The sequence below is a fragment of the Crotalus tigris genome, unplaced genomic scaffold (genome assembly GCF_016545835.1).
Source record: "Crotalus tigris isolate CLP2741 ecotype Arizona unplaced genomic scaffold, ASM1654583v1 scf7180000017639.5415321, whole genome shotgun sequence".
NCBI lineage: Eukaryota > Metazoa > Chordata > Lepidosauria > Squamata > Viperidae > Crotalus > Crotalus tigris.
The window spans coordinates 965,575-993,204 of NW_024096532.1; the positions used below are offsets into that span (position 1 = coordinate 965,575).

At 42.9% G+C, this 27,630-nt stretch overlaps 1 protein-coding gene across 2 annotated transcripts in view; it reads right to left on the bottom strand.

Annotated features, from left to right (window-relative positions):
* Positions 1-4,034: 4,034 nt before the first annotated feature.
* Positions 4,035-27,630, bottom strand: part of LOC120304449 (C-Jun-amino-terminal kinase-interacting protein 4-like) — a 43,628-nt gene continuing 20,032 nt past the window's right edge. Inside the window, exons 13-27 of one of the 2 annotated variants that reach the window (XM_039335022.1) lie at positions 21,509-21,562; positions 20,914-21,063; positions 20,086-20,203; positions 18,240-18,323; positions 17,155-17,208; positions 15,707-15,869; positions 14,262-14,412; positions 13,026-13,106; positions 12,837-12,904; positions 12,162-12,310; positions 11,191-11,362; positions 9,751-9,861; positions 9,544-9,663; positions 5,858-5,974; positions 4,035-5,473 (exon numbers count right to left, since the gene is read on the bottom strand). In XM_039335022.1, coding sequence (XP_039190956.1) covers positions 5,373-5,473; positions 5,858-5,974; positions 9,544-9,663; positions 9,751-9,861; positions 11,191-11,362; positions 12,162-12,310; positions 12,837-12,904; positions 13,026-13,106; positions 14,262-14,412; positions 15,707-15,869; positions 17,155-17,208; positions 18,240-18,323; positions 20,086-20,203; positions 20,914-21,063; positions 21,509-21,562 — 1,693 coding nt within the window. In that variant the 3' untranslated portion in view covers positions 4,035-5,372. The remainder of the gene's footprint in view (positions 5,474-5,857; positions 5,975-9,543; positions 9,664-9,750; positions 9,862-11,190; positions 11,363-12,161; positions 12,311-12,836; positions 12,905-13,025; positions 13,107-14,261; positions 14,413-15,706; positions 15,870-17,154; positions 17,209-18,239; positions 18,324-20,085; positions 20,204-20,913; positions 21,064-21,508; positions 21,563-27,630) is intronic. The other variant, XM_039335023.1, reaches the window with a different exon arrangement.

The following is a 27,630-nucleotide window of genomic DNA, read 5'->3' on the forward strand; positions in this document are numbered from 1 at the left end:
TGCGAAAGTGCCAGTGATTCCTTAAGGTAAATTTTCTGTTAGAACTGCCAGATGATTCAAGGAATGTTACCATTGGAAAATACAAAGCTAAAAGAGATTTATGTCCTTTATTATCTCAAAATATATCTTGTGTGTGCAAAATGCCCCCCAAATACTGTATTTTGGTCATAAAAGTAGATAGATAAATTACTGTGGCCAAATAAAAACAAAAAGGCAATCTATAGTATCCTTCGTTTTTAGCAATGCATATTTAAGGAGAGGTTTCAAATCTCTCTAAAACAATGGCTGGCAACCAACAGCCCAAAGGATGGGTCTGTCCTGCCACCTAAAATCATCACAAAAAAATATATATATCATACCTTATCTCCTGCTTGCAGTGATTCTAAAAAAGTAAACTTTGCAGTTCTGTCTTATAATGTGATGTAGAATTGCACCATTTTAATACATTGCAATGATTTGAATGATATAATGTCTATATTGCTTATAACATACCTTCAATTACTAGGTCTCTTCCTCCCTCCCTCCCTCCAGAAGCATTTCTTTCCCCAACCACAAGGGGTATCCTCTGCATGCCCTCTTTTTCCTGTTGGCCTCACCTCCGTTTTCTCCTTAAAAAACACTTCTCTATGGTTTGTCCCAACTGCCAGTGTATTTGCTCAAGAGAGAGTACAAGTAGTCCTCACTTTAACTACCACAACTGAGCCTGGAATGTCCATTGTAAGTCACTTGGTCATTAAGGGGGTCAACACATGATCTGCCTCAGTTTTACAACAGTTTTACAAGGGTCATAAAGTGAGTCACCTCTATAGTTAATCAAATGATGTAATTGTTAAGCAAACCACATGATCATTAAGTGAATCAATTCTCTCAAATAGGCATTTTGGGCTGGAAATCAGCAACCAACACTGGAAAAAATGCAACCAGTTGAAAATGTGAGATGGTTGCCAAGTGCCTGAAATGCAGTCCTGTGGCTGTTGGGTGATGGTGGTGCATAGCAGTAACATCTTATGTCTAGAAAGGGCTGTAATTAACTTTTGGAAGGATGGTTGTAACTTTGCTCATAAAACAACTGGTCATTAAACAAGGATTTCCTGCAATGCAGACATGGCCATTGGCCTCTATGTGGAAGAAGGATGCTGACCTCTTGGCTTAGAAACTCAGCACTCAGAAGCTAACAACAGAAGAGTCAACACTTAGCCAAATGAATTTCTTTTATTGCAGATATTAGATGCCCTAATACAAAAACAATCAGCTACTGCAAAATCAAGCACTTAAGCTCTCTATTTATAACATCCATGGTTGAACTCTGTTTTTTCTTCTGCTCTTACATGGTAAAAAAAAAACCTCCAAAACTTTTCATTTCTTGTTCCTTGGCCTTGGATGGGGTTTGGATAAGGGTCCTATCTAGTGCTAATTCAAGGTTATATGATGTCCCCAGGCTATATTGACTGATGGTACCATCTTCTGCTGATGCAAAGATGGCATCTTTAGAATGATCTGGAAGATCAGGTGGCATGGGCACCCCCAAATATTGATGCCCTAGATCAGCGTTCCCCAACTTTTATGGATTCGTGTACCAGCAAGGGGGGGAAGGTTCTGCGTGAGTGGCACAGATGTGTGCACTCGCCTACCACTTGCACAAATGGAGCTGCACGCTTGCCTGCCACTCACACAAGTGGAGCTGCGCGTGTGCATGTGCTTGCCCACCTCTGCTGTGACCCGGTTCTGAATGGACCACAGCCTGGGGGTTGAGGACCTCTGCCTGCTTAGCTTTAGTTTAAAGCTGGCCTCAGCCTCTGGCTTCAAACTCCTTTGCTTCTAGCTTTGTGGACTTCAATCCTTATAAGTTCAAACAGATTTAAACACTAGATCAGTGTTTCTCAACTTTTAAGATTGACTTCAGATCCCAGAATTAAAGTTGTTAAGACTGAGGAACACTGTGATATACCAATTGAAAGGTGAAGCTAAGGTTTAGCAGTGTATCTTAACCTGAGCAAGATTTATATGGACTTCAGCTCCCAGACTTCCCCAGCCATGCTAACCGTATTTTGATTCATCAGTGTTTTAATTCATCAGGTGGATGACCTACTTGCCACAGATGGCTCCAGCATCTTTTGCGAGTTATGATAGGATAATTAGGCTGCATTTCCAACAGGGCTGGTACCATAGCAAAAATCTCAGGTTGGATCAGAAGGTGGAAATTGATCTTCACATCCAGGGTATGATCCAGATGCTGTCCAATGGACTTCTTACTTTTTCTTAATCTGTATGTCTAAGTTTACAATAAATAATTGTGATGAGCATGGGTCTGTGTTTATAAGAATGCCATGATGGCAGCAGCTACAGTAGGTGTCATTATCCTCCACTATAAGTTTTGGGTTGGGATGTGGTGGCATCTTATTATGTACTGTAAAGCAAGGGATCAAACAGAATAGAACTGGAAGGGACCTTGGAGGTCTTCTAGTCCAATCCCCTGCTCAAGCAGGAGACCCTATACTGTATCAGACAGGTGGCTTGTCCAGTCTCTTATTAAAAACCTCCAGTGATGAACCACCCACAACTTCTGAAGGCAAGCCGTTAAATCGGTTAATTGTCCTCACTCTTATGAAGTTTCTCCTTAATTCCAGGTTGCTTCTCTCCTTGATTGATTTCCATCCATGGTTTCTTGTCTTGCTTTCTGGCGCTTTGGAAAATAAGTGCATCTCCACCAGATGATTTCATTGGCTCTTAGCAACCTAAAGCACTTTCATGGTATTAGCATGTCTTGATACCTTTGCAGATATTCTGGATTGGGAGGTTTCATTTTTATTTTTGTTGAAGAAAATAGGGCCTCTGGTTATTTAGGCACCTCCTATGGCAGGGATAGGCAACCTTGGCTCTTTTATGGCTCGTGGACTTCAACTCCCAGAATTCCTGAGCCAGCATGCTCAGGAATTCTGAGAGTTGAAGTCCACAAGTCATAAAAGAGCCAAGGTTGCCTACCCCTGTCCTATGGGATAAATATAGCATTTTCCTGATGTCCTCCAGATGTCTGAACTTCAGTTCACAGAATTTCTAGGCAATGTGGAATTTGAGAAGTTGATTTGACTTGTCGGAAGGAAGTAAACTGAAAAAAAGACTACAGATAGTCCTTGACCTATGACCGCAATTGAGCCCAAATTTTTGCTGCTAAGCGAGACAGTTGTTAAGTGAGTTTTGCCCTATTTTGCAACCTTTCTTGGCAAAGTCCTTAAATGACTCACTACAGTTGTTAAGTAACATGGTTGTTATGTAAATCTGGCCTCCCCATTAACTTTGCTCATCAGGATGATGCAAAAAGTGATCATATGACTCAGGGATACTGCAACTGCCATAAATACATGCCAGTTGCCAAGCATCCTAATTTTGATCAGGTGACCATGGGGATGCTGCAACAGTTGTTAAGTGTGAAAAATGGTCATAATTATGATCACTTTTTTCAGTGCTGCTGTTAACTTTGAACGGTTACTAAATGAATGGTTGTTAAATCAAGGACTACTAGTAGTAGACATAGAAATAATACAATAATTGCATCAGGAATTCTCGGAACTGTTTGCATAAAGAGGCTCATATATAGATAGTTCTTGACTTATAACCATAGTTGGGACCAGAATTTTAATTGCTAAGCAAATGAGTCACCCCCAATTTTATGACCTTCTTTGCCACAGTTGTTAAGCAAAGCACTATAGTTGTTAAGTGTATCATGCAGTCATTAAACGAGCCCAGCTTCTCCCATTCCCTTTGCTTGTTCGAAGCTAGCTGAGAAGGTCACGAGTTGCATTTGTGCGGTTCTGGGATGCAGCAATCATCATAAATACTGGCCAAGTGCCAGAATTTTGATCACCTAGCACGGGGATGGTGCAAATGTTGTTAAGGGTAAGGACCACTTGTCAGTCACTTTTTTCAGTGCCCTTGTAACTTAGACCACCTGTATTACACAGCAGTCAAATGGAAATAACTCGTTTTTTTAATGGGATAAAATTGTTCTGCTTGAATGCAGATGGACATTAATAGTTGGGATTTCTCATAGCTTATTTTTCCATGGATAAATAGCAAGTTACTGCAGCATTACATTAGAATAAATCAAATTAGCAATGAGGTATGGTTCTGTCTACCAGGAATACTTTAGACCAGGGGTAGTCAACCTTGGCTCTTTTATGACTCGTGGACTTCAGTTCCCAGAAGTCCTGAGCCAGCTTAGCTGGCTCAGGAATTCTGGGAGTTGAAGTCCACGAGTCATAAAAGAGCCAAGGTTGACTACCCCTGCTTTAGACAAAGAAATCTCCAGCTGTCTTTTGTGAGAAATTTTATCTTCTGCCTTGGATAAAGCCTCCAAATGCAATTCCTGAACAAGCACGAGGATCAGAAAAGTAGTAGTTGTACAGCAGTACCAGCCATAGCAGGAATAAGAATAACAATAGCTTTAATATGAAACCATCCCACAAAGAGAGATGCTGAGTTCCTTCTAAAAACTCAGTCCCTGGAGAGTTAATAAACATCATAGAGAAACCCTGAGAAATTAAACGGGGTGAAGTGGGGTGGGGAGAGGGGTCTTGAAGCAAATGCATCTTTAAAGAGTTCCAGGCAGGATTTGGTTAACTCCAAGGGGTGAAGGGGATGGAGAAGGACTGGTGTAATCCCTGTTGCAATTCCAGAGCAAGGACAAGGAAGCTCCCCCTTGAGGTCTCTTTAAGTAATGCAGCAGCTTACTTCAACAGGCTTCACCAGTTCTATTCCCGAATGTCCACACTTACTAGAAATAGAAAAGCATCAGTTTCAATCATAGTCAAGTAGGAATCCGGAATGAGAAGGCCTTCACTTCAACCAATGTGGATGCTGCTTCTCTTCCAGATTATTTCCCAGTTGTTGGCAGTTTCAGCTCCAATTATTTTGAAGCTCTGCCTTCAATCCCCATTGGTACTAAACAATTCATGGCTATCAACTTCCAAGCATCTGGCCAGCAAGAGGTACATTGTTATTCTTTGTAAACTGAGAGCAGCTTGAGCAATAAAGTCAGGATTTGAAGGAGTTCAGTCTATATATAAATGGCCCAACTCCAGTGTGAAAGAATGGAAATGGATGATATAAAGTAAAGGGAGGATTGGAGGAGATACCAACTGTTCTTCTCACCAAGCCTGTTCACCAAACAGATTCCAGAGCTCCAGAGGCTTTTTCCCACCACCAGTCTCAAAAGGTAAAAAAGTTTTATCTCAACTCTGCAAACCCCAGAGACAGGTGACCTGAGTCAGGGAAGAGAGCAGGAAACAGTGACAGGGAGGCAGTGCCAACATCTGGCGACTGTGTCATTCCCTCCCAGGCAGAAGCACATCTCCCAAGTGTCCACGATCATGACCTCAGTCCTGCACCTGCCAGACAATGAGGTGGCTTCGCTCCGCTCGACGGAGGCGCGGGTTCGGGTGTAGCAGGTCACCGTAGTGCTTATCAGAGTTGTCTCCTGGACATGGAGGAAAACAGTGGCCACATTAGGAGAGATCAGGTCTACCCCAAAGGAACCACCAAGAACATTCCCACCAACACCGACCGAGAAAAACACTAGTAAATAAACAGAAAGCAAACCCCACTTCCTTCTAGCACTGATGACGCTACTTAACTGGGTAATGAAATGTCTGCAAGAAAGCAACCGAGCTCAGAGAGCACCAAGGACCCCACAGTTCAACCCTGAGCTACAAATTTTTTCTTCTATTGGTATCCTGTTTCCTCCCCAGATGTGTTAATTACTGGATTATAGCACCCCACTATCTCTTGCCATTGGCCAAGGGGGGGCGGAGGTGAAACTGAGCCACCTCTGGACCCCTGTAGTTTCTCCAACCCTGCTTACCTATCCGGAGATTAATATACCCTTCCCCTCCACTTAGCACCAAGCTGCAAGGTTTGCTTAGTTTCTCTTGACTGTGTGACTCCTTGAGGTTTTCTGCGGCAGAGGGATCCACGTATCCTAGAATGAAAAGTAATCAGAACTATTTGAATCCCAAAAGCACCAAAAGTGAAATGATAACAATGATTTCCAAATCCCGTTCTGGATAGGAATAGCATTGTGACAGGATTTGGATCCTGAGAATGAGGGAGGAATCAACCTTCTTCTTTCCTCAGAATGTGTTTAGAATAAATCTCTCCCATCAACAGACATTTGGACTGGCCTCAATTTGAAATCTTGTTTTTTTTTTTCTTTGAATCAAAATAGAGCTGGAAGGGACCTTGGAGGTCTTCTAGTTCAACCCCCTGCTCAAGCAGGAGACCCTGTACCATTTCAGACAAGTGACTGTCCAGTCTCTTCTTAAAAACCTCCAGTGATAAAGTACCCATAACTTTGAAGGCAAACTGTTCCACTGGTTAATTGTTCTCACTGTAGGGAAGTTTCTCCTTAATTCCAGGTTGCTTCTCTTCTTGATTGGAATGGAATGGAATAGAATAGAATAGAATAGAAGCTGGAAGGGACCTTGGAGGTCTTCTAGTCCAGCCCCTGCTCAAGCAGGAGAACCTATACCATGTCAGACAAGTGACTGTCTAGCCTCTTTTTAAAAATCTGCAGTGGTGGAGCGCCTACGATTTCTGGAGGCAAGCTGTTCCACTGGTTAATTGTCCTTACTCCTTAATTCCAGGTTGCTTAGTTTTAGATTAGTTTTCATCCATTGTTTCTTGTCCTGCCCTCTCTTGCTTTGGAAAACAAGTTGGGCCCCTCCTCTTTGTGGCAGCCCCTCAGATACTGGAATACTGCTATCATGTCCCCCCTTAGTCCTTCTTTTCTCTAGACTAGCCAAACCCAAATTCTGCAACCATTCTTCATATGTTTTAGTCTCCTTTAATCATCTTAGTTGTTCTTCTTTGTACTGTTCCCAAAGTCTCAACATCTTTTCTGTGAGCGGTCAATTCAGTATGGTCATCCCAAAAGGCACAAAATTCTGCCCCATAGTACAGGTAGTCCTCGACTTACAACAGCTCATTTAGTGACCATTCAAAGTTGCAACGGCACTGACTAAAAATGCCTTATGACCTTTTTTCACACTTGTGGCCATTGCAGCATCCCCATGGTCACGTGATCAAAATTCAGACGCTTGGCAGCTGACTCATACTTATGACAGTTGCAGTGTCTCAGGGTCATGCGATGACCTTTTGTGACCTTCTGACAAAAAAAAAATCAAGGGGGAAGCAACCGCATCACTAACTTAACAACTGCAGTGATTCACTTAACAGCTGTAGCAAGAAAGGTGGTAAAATGGGGCAAAATTCACTTAACAGCTGTCTAGCTTGGCAACAGATATTTTGGGCTCAATAGTGGTCATAAGTCAAGGACCACCTGTAGGTAGAAGTAGAGGAAGACAGATCTGAGAAGAATGGCTTTTGATCTTCTTGTTGCTGTCGTTGTCATATATAAGAGCAAAGTTACAATAAATGATAACAGTCACAAGGTTATTCTAAGCACAGACCTCAAAGGATTCACCTATGCAGTACCCACAATGAACGAATGAATGGTGAAATTAATGAAGTTGGTGGACAGGGCAAAATTGAATGGGTTGATTAAAGAAAAGATTGTATTCTACTTTTATTTCTGTTTGGAAACCATTCTTGGATATTTTGCTTGAAACTGACAGAAACAGAACTTTAACCTTGGGATGTGATGACTAGACCTGTTTACAACTTGAGAAATACAGTGTGCTATGATTTACCCTATTTCAAAAGGTTATTGTATTTCATTATTTGTATCTACCAAAGAAAGTCAGAAGTTATTCTTTTCTAAAGCTTTCTGCCCCCTTTTGTCTGCATTGCCCAAATTTGCTTTTTCCCTATCCTTCCCTCTTTCTTTTTAATTGTTTTTTCTATGCCTTTTCTAAAGTTTATACCTTTTTTAAAATCTAATTAATTTTTTTGTGAAAAAAAAGGGAATGGCTTACGATGCAGCTCTAGATATCCTTGCTAGTTTAGGCTTGTGTTTTTCAACCTTGGTAACTTTAAGATGTATGGGCTTCAACTCCCAGAATTCTGGAAACTGAAGTCCATCTTAAATTTTCTAAGATTGAGAAACACTGGATTAGACCCATCCATATATGCCCTTCCTTTCCTATTCTCCTTTCTAGTCATTTTTGCTATTTTCTTTATTACTTTTAATATTATTTTCTTTATTACTATTTCTTTACCTGAAGTTTTCTCTATTTATATGATCTATGGTACCTACATCTTTCTTTTATTAAAACTGTCTTTTTGCTGTATGATAGGATAAATTGTCTTTCGGTGTATGATCAAATAAATAAATAAGGCATCCACTTAGCCTTGTCTTTTAAAGCTTTGGCTAACTTATTTTTCCCCCCTATTTATTTTAATGAGTGGCATTTTAGGCAATGAGGGGAACTACAACCTAAACTGAAAATGAATTGCTTCACCCTGCTCCTTCTAATTGTTATTTAGGTTAGATGTTTTATTGATTTTAGCTTTTTTAGTTTTTTTTTTACTTGTATTGTGAATAACCCCTGGAATAAAAGCTAATGAAGGTAGTATATCAAAACTATTTGATAAATAAGGCCATTAAACATTATTAGCCAGAAAAATATAGTATTAACTTGCACTTTCATAGGGTCCCAGTAGAGGGTAACCTCTGCAACCAGCGTGGAAATGCATGCTATTCACCATGAGGCAAATTAGATTTCTTCCAAGCAGAAGGCAAAAAAAAAAAAAAAAAGGTAAACTGCCTACAAATTAATCAATATGGACTTTCTGGTTGCCTCTGCCAATCTGGCCATTCGTTAAATATATGGCCACAGAGGTGCCAAAAATTAACAAATCAAGAACATGGTCCACAAAAAAAGAAAAGAAAGCAAATTGACAGAAGCTGCAGTTTAGAATCCTATTTTTTGCTGCCCCAGCCGTGAATCAGAATTGTAGAAAATCAGGATGCAGCCCTTATTCAATGGCACAAAAGCCAGGTTTTCTTGGCACAGAATCTACACCAGGGGTAGTCAACCTTGGCTCTTTTATGACTCATGGATTTCAATTCCCAGAATTCCTCAGCCAGTAGCTGGCTGAGGAATTCTGGGAATTGAAGTCCACGAGTCATTAAAGAGCCAAGTTTGACTACCCCTGATCTATACCCTTTGCTCACACGGATTAAAGACACAACCCACTGCCCTGCAAGGCAAGACATTATATCAGTCAACCACTGAAGTTTCACTCAGTCCATTTTAAACACAGCTATTATTTTAAAGGTTCTGTTCTATTTGGGGGTAAAGGGATATATCTATATTGTTGATTTAAACTTTAAAAATACATGGATCCAATCTCACTGAATTTAGCATTTTCTGTCTACGCTTGGTCTCAACTTCCAAAAATTCCCAGCCAAGATGCTGACATGAGTGCCTTGTTTATCACAACCCCCGCTTCCTTCCTCCTCCTCTGTTATTTCTCCCACGCCAGGAAAATCTGTAAACATCTCAGGGAAGAAACTTGTCATATTTTGCTAAACTGTCATGGACAGAAAAATCAAGAAATGGTTTTCCAATGTTTCTTGCAGACTACCTGGGACAGAGACAAAGAAACGGACAGCATCACGGTGCCCATGGTAGCTGATCTGGGCTTGCTCCATAGCACAATAAGGGATAGCAGAAGAGGGAGAAGTCTTCAAGCTTTCGGAAAATTCTGCAAGGAAACAGGAAAAACCATCTCAGAATTAAACAGCCCAGCTATGAATTTCCCCCACAATCAGAAGGAGACGTATTTGCTTACCGGAGACAAAAGGCATAGATATAATGGTGCCACCGGATGTGCCAACCCACAACCGCTTTCCGAAAGCACCAAGAGCTGAGATGTTCAAGGCTAAACTAACACTGCTGGGCCCTGGAGGATGAGGAAGAGAAAGCAAGGGTGAACTTGTATATATTTGACAGACTAGCATTGAGGATGTTACCTAGTTTGGTTAATGAAATAACTGCAAACAAACAACCAAGTGCAGACAGCACCAAGGAATGCTCAGAGATGCTGAGGCACGTTATGATGACTGGGAATTCTGGAGGTGGTGCACCCCAACCTGAGCATCAAGTTGGAGAAGGCCATTCAAGGTTCTTCTTTCTTTCTTTCTTTCTTTCTTTCTTTCTTTCTTTCTTTCTTTCTTTCTTTCTTTCTTTCTTTCTTTCTTTCTTTCTTTCTCTTTCTTTCTCTCTCTCTCTCTTTCTTTTTTTCTTTCTTTTCTCCTCCTCCTCCCCCTCCCCCTCCATCTTCATCTTCTTTTACATTTATGTGCCATCTGATTCCAATAACTCTGGACATCTCAAAACAGATCTCCTGTCTAGATCCACACATGATTTATGACAAGAATGGATATAGGCCAGAGGTCCCCAACCCCGGTCCATGGATTGGTACTGGGCCGTGGCATGCCAGCAACCGGGCTGCACAAACAAGCAAAGCCACATCCGCGGGATGCAGGCAGCACACAAAACCACATTCCCTCTGGTCCGCGGAAAAATCTCTCTCCGCATAACTGGTCCCTGGTGCCCAAAAGGTTGGGGACTTCTGATATAGGCAACTTGTGCCTCTCCAAGTATTGCTAAATTATAATTTCCAACAGCCCCAGTCATTGTGGGCCGCAAGAAGAAATGATGGGAGCTGTCCTTCTGTGACATTCAAATGACCTAATCCTGGTCCAGGAATTCCATCTACAACAGATGATCTGAGAAATGGAGTCCACAATAGTGAAGGAGCTTTCTGTAAAAATTCTAATCCTTCAACAACCCTCCATTGTTGCATATTCTACTAGCAACCAGAGCAGCTTGCAGATCATGTCCTGCCTAATTTACTCCTTCCCACCCTTTCACAGAGTTTCTCAACCTCAACTATAACAGGTGTGGACTTCAACTCCCAGAATTCCCCAGCCAGCATGTTCTGCAGTATCCAAGATCCTGCCTCTTGGTGCCCTCTGGTTCCTGACACAGTCAGATACAAAAGAACAAGTCCACCTGAAGGTCCAATTAAACTGATTTCTTGCTAATCATGCCTATGTATAGGAATCTTCTCAACTAGCATTAATCACCTGTTTGGAGTTAGATAAGGGTCAATGGAATTATAGGGAAGTTGGACTTAGTTCACTTATGGCTACATAGAGATTCTAGGCTGATCCCTCTTTTAACTCCACCCTCAGATTCTGTCTTTCCTTTTCCTATAGCCACTCACCAAATGTGTGGCTGATGAAGGGCTCCAGTTCCACTTCCTGCAGTGGCTGCCCTGTCTCTGCGTGGAGAAGGCGCAGAGTGGTCTCCAGACGGACTGAAACCCAGATGCCACCACTAGCTGCTGCCATGTGCCGGACATGGCTTTCAGGGTGTGAAGTCACTTCAAAGTATCGCTGGAAGGAAGGAAAAGAAATTGGTGGCAGGGAGCAAGATCCAAACAACAGGCATGCCAATTTTCTCTGGCGTGGATGCAGGGAGTCTTTGGCCTGTTGGTTGGGCAAGGACTCTTTTGAACACAGGTAGTCCTCAGCTTACAATCAGTCAGTTTAGTGACCCTTCAAAGTTATAAAGCCACTGAAAAAAGTGACTTATAACTGTTTTTCACATTTATGACCGCTGCAGCATCCCCATGCTCATGTGATCACAATTCTACTAAGAATGTGGATGTCAATGCTGCTAACATTGGATGTTTCGCATTGACAACAGATGGAAATGTAGCCATCTTTTTCCCTTTCACTTTTAGAGTTAGATGATGCTGGGGGGGGGGGGGGCGAATGTGAATGAGAGTTTACCTCTAGCTAAGAATCAAGGTTATTGAGCCCAGAGCTGATAAAGAATTGGCGGGCTGGAGAACTGGAGAGGAAGCCCGAGCTTCAAGCTAATTGGGGAATGTGATTTATGACTGTTAATTGGAGGAGGGAATTGTGCTTTGATGTTATGTGCCCAGGGGAGGGGAATTCAGTTTTTGGCTTTGATTACAGAGTGTCGATATTATGCTACTTGAATAAAAGATTCTTTAAGGTAAACAATGCCTCGAAGTTCTTTTGAAGAGTTTCATCTGTCGGAACGGTGACAGTGGATGTAGTGGATTCCTGTGACCTCAATCTGTTCCAGCCCCATCTGAGTTTTCCACTGTACAACTTCTTGGTTTCCACAGCTTCCAGTAATGGCCTCATGTCTCAGCAAGCTCACCTGAATGCGAGCGGTTCGAGGATCCAACAGGTAGATTCGATTTCCATAACCACACCAGAGCCAATTAAACACAGGGATGATGCAACGAATGGAGCGCCGTGGCCTTCCCAATTCAACCAGGCGTGGGGAGTGCAGATCCCAGTTGCGATCTAAGAAAAGACTGAGTTATTATATTGTAAGCTGCCCAAAGTCACCTTGAACTGTGAGATGGGCAGCATATAAGTTTAATAAATAAGTAAATAAAATAAGTGTTAAGTCCCACATAAGTGGGCAAAATCAAGGAAGCAACATCTACACAGACTTCAGTAAGGTATCTTTAATGCTAGTCTTTGGGTAACTATAGAATCTTGGAACCTGCAAGAATTTCTAATCCTCGTTTACAATGAGTTTGTTAAGGCAGAATCTCTTGGAAATGCTTCTTCCCCGATTTCTTGCTACCTCGGCTTCACTGCTGTTGCAATAGTAAGATAGGCTGTCAATTGACTCACATTATGTCTTTTGATTATTTATGACTATTTATCCTTCTGTCAGTTTCCTAGCCTCTATGCATTTAGGACTATTTATCCTTCTGTCAGTTTCTTAGCCTCTATGCATTCTCTCTCATCAAGAAATTAAGGAGAAAGTCTCAACCATTGGGGAAATGGGGAGGGAAGGAATATAAGCAGCAGGACCTACCTGCGTTCCGATGGAATATAGCCAGAGAGCCATCAGCAAGGGCAGCTACAACGCGGCATTGGGTATGCCTGGAACATATAGGGCAAAAATAACACAAAGGCATGTTTTACTAGCACTATAATGGGAAGGCAGGCAATTTCCACCGAGGATACTCAGCTTTCAGCCATTGGGCAAGACTTGCATACTCACACAATACAATGGACGGCTTCCTTCAAACGTGCTTTGCCTTGGCAACGTCGCCAGTCGGTCACAGCAGAATGAATGTAGATACTGTAAAACAGAAAGAAATAGCAAAAAGAAGAGGAATATGCAACAGAATTATTAGACCCCTCCACCCAACTCTGCCACTAGCACAGTACCACTTTCAGCCAGGACTTCTAGATTCCCATTCGTTAAAGGTAAAGGTTTCCCCTGTCCATTTGTGTTTGACTCTAGGGCAGGGGTCCTCAACCTTGGCAACTTTAAGACTTGTGGACTTCAATTCCCAGAATTCCTCAGCCAACTTTGCTGGGAGTTGAAGTCCACATGTCTTTTTAAGTCTCCAAGGTTGAGGACCCCTGCTCTAGTCTAGGGGACGGTGCTCAACTCCATTTCTTAGCCAAGGGAACTAGTATAGTCTGAAGATGATTCCATGGGCATTTGGCCAGCATGACTACATGCTGAGGCGCATGGAATGCTGTTACCTTCCCACTGAAGTGGTACCTATTTATCTACTCACATTTGTAAGCTTTCAAACTGCTAGGTGGGCAGGAGCTGGGACTCACCCCATTGCACAGCACTCAGATTTTGAACCTGGGCTTTCAGCTTTCTAGTTGACAAGCTCAGCATCTTTAACCACTGAGCCATCGCATCCTCCTCCATTCATTAAATATTTGTATTTGGGAGACAGCATTAAAGTCTCTGCTATCAAAGTTCTTTTCCAATATGGGGTATATTCAGTGTGCAGGCGGTCCTTGACTTATGACCATTCATTTACCCATCATTCAAAGTTACAATGGCACTGAAAATTTACAACCAGGTGAGCTTCCCGAAGGGCTTCTGACAAGTAAAGTCAATGAAGGAAGCCAGATTCACACAATGAAACACATGATCTATTTAATGACCATGGTGATTTAAAGACTGCAGTAATAGTGGGACTCAGTTAATGACCATATCACTTAGTAATGGAGGTTCCAGTCCCAATTGTGGCCATAAATCAAGGATCATTTGTGAAAGCAGGTGACCTTTACGTTCTCCCCAGAATGACACCTCCATCCTCAAGATGGCAGGTAGAATCACAGTGTAACAGTAACAACAAGAAGAAAATGGTAGGAAGAAAGAAGGAGGGCAGGAAGAGCCAGATGCTGCCTGAAGCAACTCAACATAGACAGGAGTGGCGTATTATATCAGACGCATTCATTTCTTCCCCACTTCAATCTCCATTACCAGCCTTCCTGGGTCCCAATCCAGACAGTAGGTTCTCTGCCAACTGCCTCCATTTCCCTTGCTTCTTCATCACTGTCAGATCGGGGTGCCAAAGGGTCTTCAAGGATCTCTGGCCCTACCAATGGCTTTTCACCAACAAGTGCTGCCAGGCCTAAAGAAGAAGAAGGAAAGCAACATTAGGGAAAGGAACACTTATCTATCAGGAACCCAGAACACATTGGGACATCTCGCTTTGAAATCTCACAGCTAGTCCGAAATTCCTTCAAAGCAAATAGGCCGGTGTTTCCCAACCTCAGCAACTTTAAGGTGGGTGGATTTCAGCTCTAGGCTTCTTTTTTTCAGAGACATGTAGATATGTCTAAGTTTGAGAATAAACATCAACAATCCAAAAAGCACTGAAGATGAAAGACTCAGTCGAGAACAGAGGTCTTCAGACCTGGCCCTTTTATGACTTGTGGACTTCAACTCCCAGAATTCCTCAGCCAGGCACGCTGGCCGAGGAATTCTGGGAGTTGAAGTCCACAAGTAATAAAAGGGCCAAGTTTGAAGACCCCTGATCTAGAAAAAATCTGGAAGAAAACTTTAGACACTTTTGATATAGAGCCCGTCTTACACCAAGTACATGTGGCAAGTGGTGTCTATATAGATTAAAAGCAGTTCTTTGAGTTTTCAGGCTCCATAGCTGAGCTACAGTTTTCTTCCCAAATAGGTTATACTGAGATTTGAAACTCAAAACTACTCTAAACTCATATCTCCAAGCCAAACAACCAACACAAATATGCCCATCCAATTATTGTACCACGTAAAAGAACTGAAAATTACAATAGATTGTGCCCAATTTACTCCGGCTGAATTTGCATGACAGATTCCGCCAGATCACCTCAAGGCCAACTGACTCATTTGTATAATACACAAAGTTTATAGTTTATTTTAATCTTGGTTTGGCTTAGCGTGTTTCCAAACCCATCCCATTTAGTTAGTTAATAATTCAATTAATTGTGAAAATCCAGAGAATGAGTTTGCAATTAATTGAATTAACTGTGAAAATCCAGAGAACAAATACTGGAGAGAACCTTCCTTGGAAGATTGATTCCTACTCAAGACATGTGTACTACTCAGGTTAAACTGCAGCCCCTAAAAAAAACCCAGTTAGGTAGACTCAAAATCTGAATTGGAAATGGCAAGAAAAAAGATTTTTAATAGGCTGATACCCATTGTGTCCCTTAAATTCCTTTCACACCCCACAAATCAGGTCAATTTTTCCATTAAATCCTACTCCCCAAATTCTTTATAAAAAAAAAATGGCTGAAAGTTTTGACTCCATTTACCCTGACCTCACTGAAAGTGTCTCACTCCTGGGCATTTGGGAACACAGAATCCTGTACTGTTCTCCCTGCTTCTTTAGACAATTTCTCAATTCCCACCTCCCAATTCATCTCACTAACCAGGAACACAAGCCATGGAGAGGATGTGAATTCCAGGCAGCACAAAGTGTTCCAGGAGCTGGTTAGTATTGGGAGCATTGAAGAGGGTCACTTCGCTGGCGGAGTGGGTCCCAGCAGCCACCCACAGCTGAGAGCTGCCGGAAGAGCTGCCATGGGGGGTATCCTGAAAGGAAATGAAGAGAAGGGTCAGGAAAAGGCAGGCACTCATAAACCCATCTTCCCATCTTCAAGCCAGGTACGGTGCCACCTGCAACTCCTAATCTGAAATCTTAGATAAGATGGCGGGAAATCTTGCACCAACATTTTTTTTTCTAACTGTACAGCCATCATTTGGGTCTTCTGTGCCACAAGATGCACTTGCTCAGGTAAATATAATAAATATCCCCTGAGAATGTAACTTTTCAAGGCCTGAATTGTCCAATAGTAAGGATTTACAGGTAGTCCTTGACTTACAACCTTTTGTGAGTGACTTATGACCATTTTTCACACTTATGACCCTTGCAGCATCCCCATGGTCACATGATCAAAATTCAAATTCACATGATCAATTGGCAATTGACTCATATTTATAACAGTCGTTGTGTCCAGGAGTCATGTGATCAGATTTTGCGACCGTCAGACAAGCAAAATCAATGGGGAAAGATTCACTTTATAATTGTGTTATAAGTCCTCAACTTACAACAGTTCATTTAGTGACCATTCAAAGTTACAGTGGCACTAGAAAGTGATTTATGACTGTTTTTCACACTTATGATCTTTGTAGCATCCCCATGATCACGGGATCAAAATTTAGATGCTTGGCAACTGACTAATATTTATGACCGTTGCTGTGTCCCAAGATCACATGATTACTTTTTGCAACCTTTTGACAAGCAAAACCAATGGGGTAGCCAGATTCACTTAACAACTATGTTACTAACTCATCAACTGTGGTGATTCACAACTGTGACCAGAAAGGTCGTAAAATGGGGCAAAACTCATTTAACAAATGTCTCACTTAACAATAGAAATTTTGGGCTCAATTTGGTCATAAGTCGAGAACTACCTGAACTAACTTAACAACTTCAGTGATTCACTTAACAACTGTGGCAAGAAAGGTTGTCAAATGGGGCAAAGCTCACTTAACAACCATCTCACTTAGCAACAGAAATGTTGGGCTCAATTGTGGTCCTAAATTGAGGACTACTTGTATACCATCTAATAATAGAGTTGTACTCTCCATCTTGGCCCCATTCCAGATATGTTAGAAGAACATCTCTCATCATCCCCATAATTCTCTGCCACCATAATAGTTAGGGAATTCTGGGAATTGTGCTTCCAACACACCCAGGCAATTCAGGGAAAGCTGTATTTAAGATTCAATTAACTCAAAACAGAAGGTCAGGTTAAAGAAATCCCAAGCAGACAAGGGACTGGTTTCTGGAAATTTGCGAGGGAGCAGTGCTTACAATCTGTGGTGTTTCTCGAGGCTCCGGCCCAACAGATGCTGCAGCACACCAGAGCTGCAATAAGAGAGAGACAAGCATGATCTTGACATCCATCCACAAATTTTTAATTGACATACACTCAGAAATGTTGGCTGTAACTGCAGTGAGGGTGTAAATGCAGTATATGAACAAGGTGAAAAGATCTGGGTTTACCTACAATGGACAAATGGATAAAACTTGCTGAGCTGGCCAGATTGACTGCTTGACAACGGCCCAAGGTGACTTATAACTGGAGTTTACATTTATGACCATCACAGCATCCCCACAGACACAAGATCAAAATCTGGGTGCTTGGTAACTGGCATGTATTTGTGATGGTTATCATAACGGATTATGTGATCACCATTTGTAACCTTTCCAGCTGGCTTCTGACAAGCAAATTCAATGGAGGATGCCAGATACGCTTAAGAACCACACAATTCCCTTAACAACCAGGGCAAAAAGGTTGGAAAATCGGGCACAACTATCTCAACAACCATCTTGCTTAGAGACAGAAATTCTGGCCCCCAACTACGCTCATAAGTCAATGACTGTATTAGACCTTGTCATAACTAAAAACAACAAAAAATGGCTTAGTTTTTATTCTATATTTTAAAAAAATATTAAAAAAACAAATTAAAAAAGGTGTTTGCAACTGGAATTCCCAAAGCAGATTATCCAAGAGAGGCACCAGAGAAATTAAAAGTTTCCTCTGAGCGCACAGGGGACTGCTCAGAATCTCTGTTCCATTTTGCCTCTTTCTACTCCATCTTGACTGGGGTTACAATTCTCCAGAATCAGATGTGACTGCCTCATCCAAACCAATTGTAGCACATACACATCACACACTGACCACGTCCAATTTCTCTGCAATGGCCTCTGCTCTGGTTCCCCTAGTTTTATTCCTACTGCCTTTACCACAAATCTCTTTTATCTGCAGGCTACCACAATGACTCACAATAGTTCTATTAAGATTTACTCGATTTTGCATTACTTTTTAATCTGGGAAAAAACAACACAAAACAGCCCTCAACTGTTCATGAGATGGAGATAGCTTGCTTCATCACCTTGGTACTGGGGTCCTTCTGCTCCAGCATTCTCAGCTGCACAAGTACAGGTACCTGAGTAATTCCGGCAGGTGGGTCCAGGCCCTGTAGCAAAACAGTAACCCCATTTTAACAAGTGGAAATTCAAGTCTGAAATGTGAATAGGTCTCAACTGGGGATAGAACCATTTTTACTGGGTAAGAAAATGTTAAAAAGCTAAGACACCATTGCTCTCCACCAGACCCTCAGTTACAGATAGCTTTTGACATATGACTGATTGCTTAGTGATGGTTTAAAGTTACGACTGTCTTGAAAAAGGGGACTCAGATTTAAAGCTCCAACATTTGCCCCTGTCCCATGGTCACATGACCACATTTTGGGCACGGTCATCCACACATCTACGGTTGTTGGCAGTGTCCAGTGGTTATTTGACTGTGTTTTATGATAGTTTTGATGAAAACTGGCACTTACTTCTGGTTTTCAGCAAAACCACACCATAGTGGTTCACTTAATGATTGCAGTGCAGATTTATTTAACACCCAGTATGATTTCCTTAACAACCACCACAAAAAGGGCCGTAAAATCATTACAACTCCGTTATAGTTGTAACTCGGCTACCTATAATTCAGAGAATCAAATGCCAGGGCTGCATCTCCCACTCCATTGCCCATTTCAGGAGTGATAAAACACGTACAGGTAAGTCCCCGACTTAAAACCATTCATTTATTGAGTGTTCAAAGTTACAATGGCAATGAAAAAAGTGACTTATGACCATTTCCCACATTTATGACCATTAAAGCATCCCCACAATCACATGATCAAAATTCAGACACTTGGCAACTGGCATGTATTTATGACGGTTGCCGTGTCCCGGGGTCATGTGATCATCTTTTGTGAACTTCTGACAGGCAAAGTCAATGGGAAGTCAAATTCATTTAACAGCTGTGTTACTAACAACTGTGGTGAGTCATTCAACTACTGTAGTAAGAAAGGTCTTAAAATGGGACAAAATTCACTTAATTGTTAACAACAGTTAACAAATTCACTTAACAACAACGGAAATTTTGGGCTCAGTTGTAGTCATAAGTTGAGGACTGTCTGTACACGATAGTACTTTTCTCCCAAGTCTTTGGTGAGGGTGACTGAAGCTCTCTTTTGTTTGGGTGGGTTTTGGAGGTTTTTTTTGTTTTGTTCCCATTTAATTTTGTCATTTTTGCTGTTTTTAATTCTTCATTTTTATCTTTTTTTTAAAAAAATATGTAAACTGTAACCCCTCAGAGCTTCTGAGAGGTGGGCTGCATGTAAATTTAAATAATAACTGGACAACTCATGACCCACTGGGTCATCCTTTCAGAAGTGTTATTAGATTCCTCTGTCTTTAACAGTGACAAAACTTCTAATGTGCTGCCTATATTCAGAGATGTATCTGCCTTAAAAATAGCCCATGTTAAACGCTGTAACACAGTCAAACATCAGCATAAGAAATGTTTTATGACATTTTGTATAATGTCATAAATCGTTTTAGGACAATGTTTATGTCATAAAATGTTTTATAAAATTTGCCAAATTTCAATTCCACAGAGTCCTGGGTCCCAGATTTGGGACACATTCTCTGAGTTAGCCCATCTGAGATAGCTTGGTAAAAAAATTGCTGCCCTATGATGCACCATTTCGTCCAGTTAAAGGTTATGGGAATGAGAATTTTAGTACAGCATTACATAGATAGATAAAAATTATAATGTGTGTTTTGCTAGATAAGTTCACATTAAAAGCATTAATTCAAGAGAACTAGTGCACAACATGGGATTTATGTAAGTAGGGTAACCTCAAAGCATGTGATTCTGGTGTGCATGCCAAAAATCCTTACCTGAAATGAACGTGGCTGGCTCCATCCATGGATCTGTGCCCGACCATGTTCCTGCCAGATGTGTGAGCGGATCTCACCATACAGTTCTCGCCGCTTCTGCTGTGGGGAGCCATCAGCCCTGTGTTAAATGGACAAACAATCCATTCCATCACAAACAGGTAAGTTTGTAGTATTCTGGGAGAAGGTGCGTGTCTGCATAAAGTCTCAAAGCATCACTCCCAGATGAAGTGAAAAAAAGATTTTTAGATTAACAGGCGAGAAAGAAAAATACAGATAGTCCTTGACTTAGGACCGCAACTGAGCCCAGAATTTTTGTTGCTTAGTGAAACATTTAAGTGAATTTTGCCCCATTTTATAATTTTTTGTGCCACAGTTGTTAAGTGAATCACTGCAGTTATAGAGTTAGTATCATGGTTGTTAAGTGAATCTGCTTTTCCCATTGATTTTGCTTGTCAGGAAATCACAAAAAGTGATCACCTGATCCTGTCATCACCTGCAACCATCATAAATGTGAGCCAGTTGCCAAGCGTCCAAATTTTGATCACACGATTATGGGAATACTGCAGTGGCTGTAAGTGTGAAAAATGGTCATAAGTCACTTTTTTTCAGTGCTGTTGTAATTTTGAACGGTCATTAAATGAACTATTGTTAAGTCGAGGACTACCTGTATCCCAAAGGAAAAATACCCAAACTTTGAGCAAACAGCACAATCAAATCTGAGAAAAGCAGATTAGTGGTAAAAACATAGTCAAACACACTTGCATTATATTCCCAAGGATTCCTGATAGGAAGAATTAAGAATTTGGGTTTACAGTCTTGTAAACTTACTCAGAGGGTGAGATTGCTCGTGGGATGAATCTCAGTGTGTTCCGTCCTGAATCTCTTTGGCTGTGGCGGCTAGGCCGGGACCTCCCCGGTGGTAGAGGAGAGGCCACAGCGCTCTCAAGAGCATCTGATGGGCTGAACAGACGATCAAAACTGCCAGAGTGGAGGAAAACCAATATGGTTAGAAGAAAGAGAAGGGCAAAGGGTCCATCCTAAAAAAAGAAGCAAAAATCTGAAAGCAAGTCCTAATAGTTTCCTGCACTAAGGGCAGAAGACCTCAGTGACCTGAACAAACAAACAGAAGCACAGAAACCATTTGCCTGCAAAGTTTCGTTCCCTTTCTGCTCCTAGCAATCGTAGCAGTTGGGGCTGCCCAGCTAAAAATCATTAGCTACTGCTTCTGAAATATTACTTGTCCTCCCACATAATTTCAAGTTAATGCTTGCACCCAGGAGACCAAGAAATGGTCTTTGTTTCAAAAGAAAAAGAAAATATGAAGCTCAGGCTGCCAAACTGTATATCCTGTGTTGGACACTCCACAGGAGAATCCTGAAACAGCTAGATTTCACTACTGCAGTATATCAAATGCAGGACCTACATTTTCCAAAATGATGATTTCTTCATTTGAATCGCTTGTTCCTCCCGAGAAGCCCTAAGAAGAAACAAACAATTATTGAGCGGCGTCTGTCTCTGTGTATTGATGGTATTTATTCTCTCACTCTGAAGAACCACTAGAAAAAGGTAGAAAGTAACCGTGCTCATTCCTAATTCTGTTCTAACTGTTGCTTAAAACATAGAATGGCAATTGGGAGCTACAACAATTACAGACTAGAGATATGAAGATTCAGAAAAACACCTGGGAAAAACTGGTGAAAGCAGTCGCCCTCCTTTCTCTTGTGCTTTGTTTGTTGACTAAAAAAAAAGTACACCTGGAAAAATCTCTTCCGTTAGAATAACTTGTCATTTATTTTTATTTATTTAAATCATACTGTCCATCTTTTAACCAACTCTGAGCGATGGAAGACCATTCACTATTCCAGCTGTCAGTACAGGTGGTTTTCAACTTCTGACCAGTCCCTTAGCACTGTATGAAGTTATGACAGACCCCCCAAAAGATGATTATGACCAAATTCTGAAATTCCTATGCCCTCCCTCCCTCCCGTTGTCTCGTGATTGAATTTGGAGTGCTCAGCAACCAGTCTGCATTTATGGCCGTTTGCAGCATCTCACAGTCATGTGACCGCGATTTATGATGTTTTGACCAAAAACTGGTGTTTACTTCTGGTTTCACCAAAAATGTCCCATAGCTAACGTGTTCACTTAATGATTGTGGCGTTTTCTTTACAACTGCTGCAAAAATGACCACTGCAAAAAAGATTAAAATCCAGAGATAATTTTCTTTATGACTTGTCATGACATATAATTGTAATGGGCAGGTTCATTACAGTTGTAAGTCAAGGACTACCTGTGTATAGAAATTTTGTGCTCAGATATGTGAAAGAACAAAGAAGCTTGTATGAATCTGAACAAAATTTTACTTGTCAAAATTAGAAATCTATTAAAACAGGGGTATCAAACTCGCAACATCACGTGACGTGTCGCAATGTATCGCAACTTTTTTTCCATTGCCGGCAATGGGATGGGCGTGGTTTCGCCATGATGCCTCTGGCCTGTGGGCCGGCAGTTTGACACCCCTGTATTAAAAGGTTAAAAATGAAATTTCAGGTTTAGCAAAACCAGAAATTGCTAATAGTAATATTAGTTCAGAAAATGAAACCGAAGATTCAATGTCTAGAGGCAAAATTTCTATGCAATGATTATTACTGTTTTTTCCTGTTTTTAATAATAATAATAATAAAGTTGGAAGGCACCTTGGAGGTCATCAAGTCCAACCCCCTGCTCAGGCATGTAACCCTATACCGTTTCGGACAAATGGCTGTCCAGTCTCTTCTTAAAAATTTCCAGTGTTGGAGCATTCACCGCTTCTGGAGGCAGGTTGTTCCACTGGTTAATTGTTCTAACTGTCAGGAAGTTTCTCCTTAGTTCTAGGTTGCTTCTCTCTTTGGTTAGTTTCCACCTGATGCTTCTTGTCCTGTCTTCAAGCGATTTGGAAAATAGCTTGACTCAGCTCTTTTTGTAAAATTGTGAACAAACTGAAGTATCTAAGGCCAAATATCTAATTCTGTCATCTGTCTTCAGCTTTACTTTTAGCTAATTTTTCAAACTGACAAAAATAATTAATTAATTGGTTGCAGATGTAACTGTTGAGTCCGTGGCGGGAAGCAGACACGAGAAGCAGTTGAAATTCTCAGTTTTCTTTATTCTGCGTTCAGCTTACAAGTAGATGGCTTCAGCAGCTCCCAAAACCTCCCAACTTCTTATATAGACATTTCCCGGGTAAATGCGATACTTTTCCCGCGCCAGCACCCGCGCATGCGCACGGCGCTGGCGACAGCCTGTCTGGTCCCGGGCAGCTTTGCACCTGCCCGGGACTGCCTGCAAACGCCCGAGCCGTTTGCAAGGCTCGGGACATAACACCCCTTTCCCCCGGGCTAAAACTACTACCAACATATAATCATTTATTTTATGCAGTGTTCTGCTTCTCAGTGCTCCTATCGTTACCTGGCTTTTGTTTAGCCAGCAATGTTATGTAATCCTCTAAGTATTTAGGAGACTTCTTTGCTCTCTGTGACCTTCTCAGCTCTGGGTTACTAGCATGAGTTCCCTGACTGGAGGGAGATGTGAGCCTGTTCTCCTTATTTTGCCTTGGTGCCTTCCAAGGACTGTGCCCCGCTGCCTGGCCTGCTTGCTCGCCCACCGGGCTCGTCAGGCCAGGGCTTCTGTCACTTTGTGACCTGGTTGACCTGCCTAGCTGTAGACCCTCGGGCCCCTTGAAGTGATAGCCACTGCTGGGCGTCTCTGTTGAACCTCCTAGGTCCATCCAAGACCTGTCAGGAGGCTGTCCATTCCCTGAACCCCGTTCTGTGTCTGGGCTTGTGTGGGTTTCTGTACTTTCCCAAAACTCAGTTACTCCCTGATTTGGGCTAGAGGTGTTGTAGTCGGGACTTGGTTCCTCGACCACCTCCCTGTATGTTTGACCCCCTGTAGAATTTGGGGTAAGGTCAGGCCAACCTTGGGGATTGTGTGCCAGCTCTCTTGCGGGGAATGATTTGTTGGGATGCCCCCGGGTATCCTCCGTGACTGGAGTGCTGTGTGATGTGTGTGGAAAGTGAGTATGCCCCCGGGATGACTCCCTGGCTGGAGTAGGCGTGGATGCCTGGTAATTAGGTAGGCTCATAGAATTCTTGTTTGGAGCTCTCGCGGAACCCTGGGATGGGCCATTTGGCAGTGGAGATGGGCTCGTGCCCTTCCCTTTGCTCCAAAGGGTCCCCCTCCCCCCCTGGAAAAGACCCAGGAGTCTCATCTGAAAAGTCCCGCCGAGGGCGGAGTTGGTCGATGTGCCGACGCAGGACACGACCGTTGTCCAGGGCTACCTCGTAGGAGAGAGGACCTGTGACCCTGGAAATAGAAGCGGGGACCCATGTATGACCAGGCCCGTAATTGCGAGCCCAAACCGGGGCACCCACAAGTAGTTGTCTAGGTGCCCTAGGATGTGAGGTAGATGAAGGCAGTCTGTCCGGATGCAACCGGTCAAGTCTAGTAGTAAGTTGGCGCCCCCAACGAAGTTCAGCTGGACTTCTCCCTGTAGAAGTGGACGGTGTGGTGCGATAAGAAAGGAGAAAGTCAGCCAACCTGTGATGCCAGTCCCCGTAGGTGAGTCTTTTCAATGCGTCCTTTGTGATGCGCACCATACGTTCAGCCATACCGTTGGTGGACGGGTGGAAGGGTGCAGACGTGGCATGACGAATCATGTTTGCCTGTAAGAAAGCTTGGAATTCGGAGGAAGTGAATTGAGGGCCGTTGTCGGACACAATGACATCTGGCAGCCCGTGTGCAGCAAAAATCCCCCTCAGTACCTGAATAGTCTTTGCAGTGGTGGTGGATGAGACAGGTACAACCTCAAGCCATTTCGAATGGCTGTCAACAAGGACCAAGAAGAACTGGCCCTGAAAGGGTCCAGCGTAGTCAATGTGCACCCTAGACCATGGGGACTGTGTTTCCTCCCATCTATGCACGGGAGCTTGGGGCATCTCTGGGCGAGATCGTTGGCACAGGTGGCATGCATGCACCTTAGCCTCAATATCTTTATCTAAACCAGGCCACCACAAGTGGCTGCGCGCAAGAGACTTCATACGAACAATGCCAGGATGACCCTCGTGGAGGGATTCTAAGACCTAGCCTCATTGAGTGGAATGACAACTGTTCCCCAAAGCAGACAACCACTGAGAAAGGGACAGATAGTTCTTTTGGACACGAAATCTGAAACTCAGGACTAGGGCAGTGCTCAGGCCAACCAGACAAAACCCAGGAACGGACACGTGAAAGTGTGTGATCTGTACCTGATTCAGCGGCAACATCCCTGGCACTAAGAGGGAGCTCGGGCAAGGCTTGGATTGATAGAATGTTGACAGCTGGCGCAGGGTCAGCTTCTACTACTGGCAGAGGCAATCTACTGAGGCCATCAGCATGGCCCATTTCTTTCCCAGGCTTGTGGAGTAATGAAAAATCATATGCAGACAAAAAAATAGACCACCTAAGCATTCTAGGGGAAATGATTTGGGGAGTCTGCTTACGTGTGGTAAACAGTCCCAGCAGAGGCTTATGGTCAGTGAAGACCGTGAAGTGCCTGCCATATAGAAAGTCATGGAATTTTTTAATTCCAGCAACAACAGCCAGAGCCTCCCTGTCTATCTGAGCGTAGTTGCGCTCAGCAGAAGACAATGTTCTGGAGTAATATGCAACAGGAACCTGAGTTCCATCAGACCTGAGGTGGCTCAGGACAGCTCCAACCCCGTAAGGGGACGCATCACAAGCGATGCACACAGGAAGAGACTCGTTGAAATGTGCAAGTACACTGTTAGAAGTGAGCAAAGCCTTGACTTTGTTAAAACAACCCTCATGCGTTTGTGACCACTGCCACACTGCTTGCTTGTCTAGTAGCCTGTGAAGAGGCTCAGCTACACTAGCTTTTTGTGGAAGAAAAGAATTGTAGAAATTCAGGAGGCCCAGGAAGGCCTGAAGTTCGGCCTTGGACTTTGGCCTAGGTGCTTCTAAAATAGCAGTCAGTTTGGATTCAGCAGGGTGAATCCCAGCAGCATCAATTTTGAACCCCAGAAATTCAGTAGAAGGCACCCCAATCATGCATTTGTCTTTTTTGAGCTTGAGGCCTGATTTCCTGAATCTTAACAGAACAGCCCTTAGCCTTTCAGCTAGAATGTGTGTGGCGTCTCCTGCAATTAAGACATCATCAAAGTAGGGGCAAACCCCCGGTATGCCCCGCAGTGTGTTTTCCATTACGCTTTGGAAAATCCCAGGAGCGACATTCACTCCAAACTGCAGCCTTTTTACCTTAAAGGCTCCCCTGTGGGTCACAATAGTCTGAGCTAAGCAGCAGCATCATCAACAGGCAGCTGTTGATACGCTTGAGCTAGGTCAAGCTTTGCAAAAACGCGCCCCCCTTGAGGGAGGCCAGAATGATGACCAGAATATGACTGACCACAGGAACAGGATAGGCATGTTGCTGCAATGCCTTATTAAGAGTGCATTTGTAGTCAGCACAAATGCGAATGTCCCCATTTGCCTTTAGAGGCGTGACAATGGGGGTCTCCCAAGGACTGGAATCAACAGGTTCTAGGATTCCCTGTTGATCAGTTTGTCTAACTCAGTGTCAATTTTACTCTTTAAAGCAAAAGGGACCCTTCTTGCTTTAATTCTAATGGGAGTGACAGTGGGGTCTAGCTTTAAGGACACAGGGGGTCCTTTGAATGTGCCCAGCTGGGGGCTGAAAACATCTGCAAATTCTTTGCAGACTTCCTGTAGGTCGAGTGTTTGTAAACTGTTGAGTCCTGTGACGTGTATCCCCAGGGCCTCAAACCAATCGAGTCCTATGAGACTCGTTCGTTCACCCCCTACTACTAATAAGTCTAGTGGACCTTCAAAACTCTTGTATTGCACGTTAAGGGTGGCCTCCCCCTTAACACACACTCTTGAATTTTGAAAATCTGTTAACACAATGTCAGAAGGCCTTAACTTGGCCTGAGTTCCACTACCGGAACAACTCTTCCTAAATGTATGCAAGGAGATAATTGAAAAGGCAGACCCTGTGTCTAGTTCCATAGATAATGGAACCCCTTGTAGCTTCACCTTGAGTGACAGCTTTTTCTTAATGGGCTTGTGTGTGCCTGTCCTAAGGATGCTTCTTCGCGAAGCGCAAAACCCTACCCTATTCTGGCTGGGGAATCTGGTACCTTTCAGGCGCAGTTCTTCCTGAGGTTGTACCTTTCGTCGGCCCAGACACACAGCTGCAATGTGTCCTTGTTTGCCGCATGCCCGGCAGGTAGCGGAGCGGAACTTGCAGTCGGTTCTCCTGTGGCGACCTCCACAGCCGATGCACTTGAGCGGAGCTGAAGAGCTTCCCTTCTGTTTTTCTTCCTTCGTGGGTTGGAGACGGTCGACTTCCTCGTCCGGATCCTCCTCGGGAGTTTCTTTGGACGTCTTCCTGGTGCACGGATGCAACCTCTGGACTGTTTCTGATCGGCCGCATGTTCTTGACAGCGCCGCCTGCTGCTTCTTCTGCGGTGACTTCCCTTAAGGCATCTT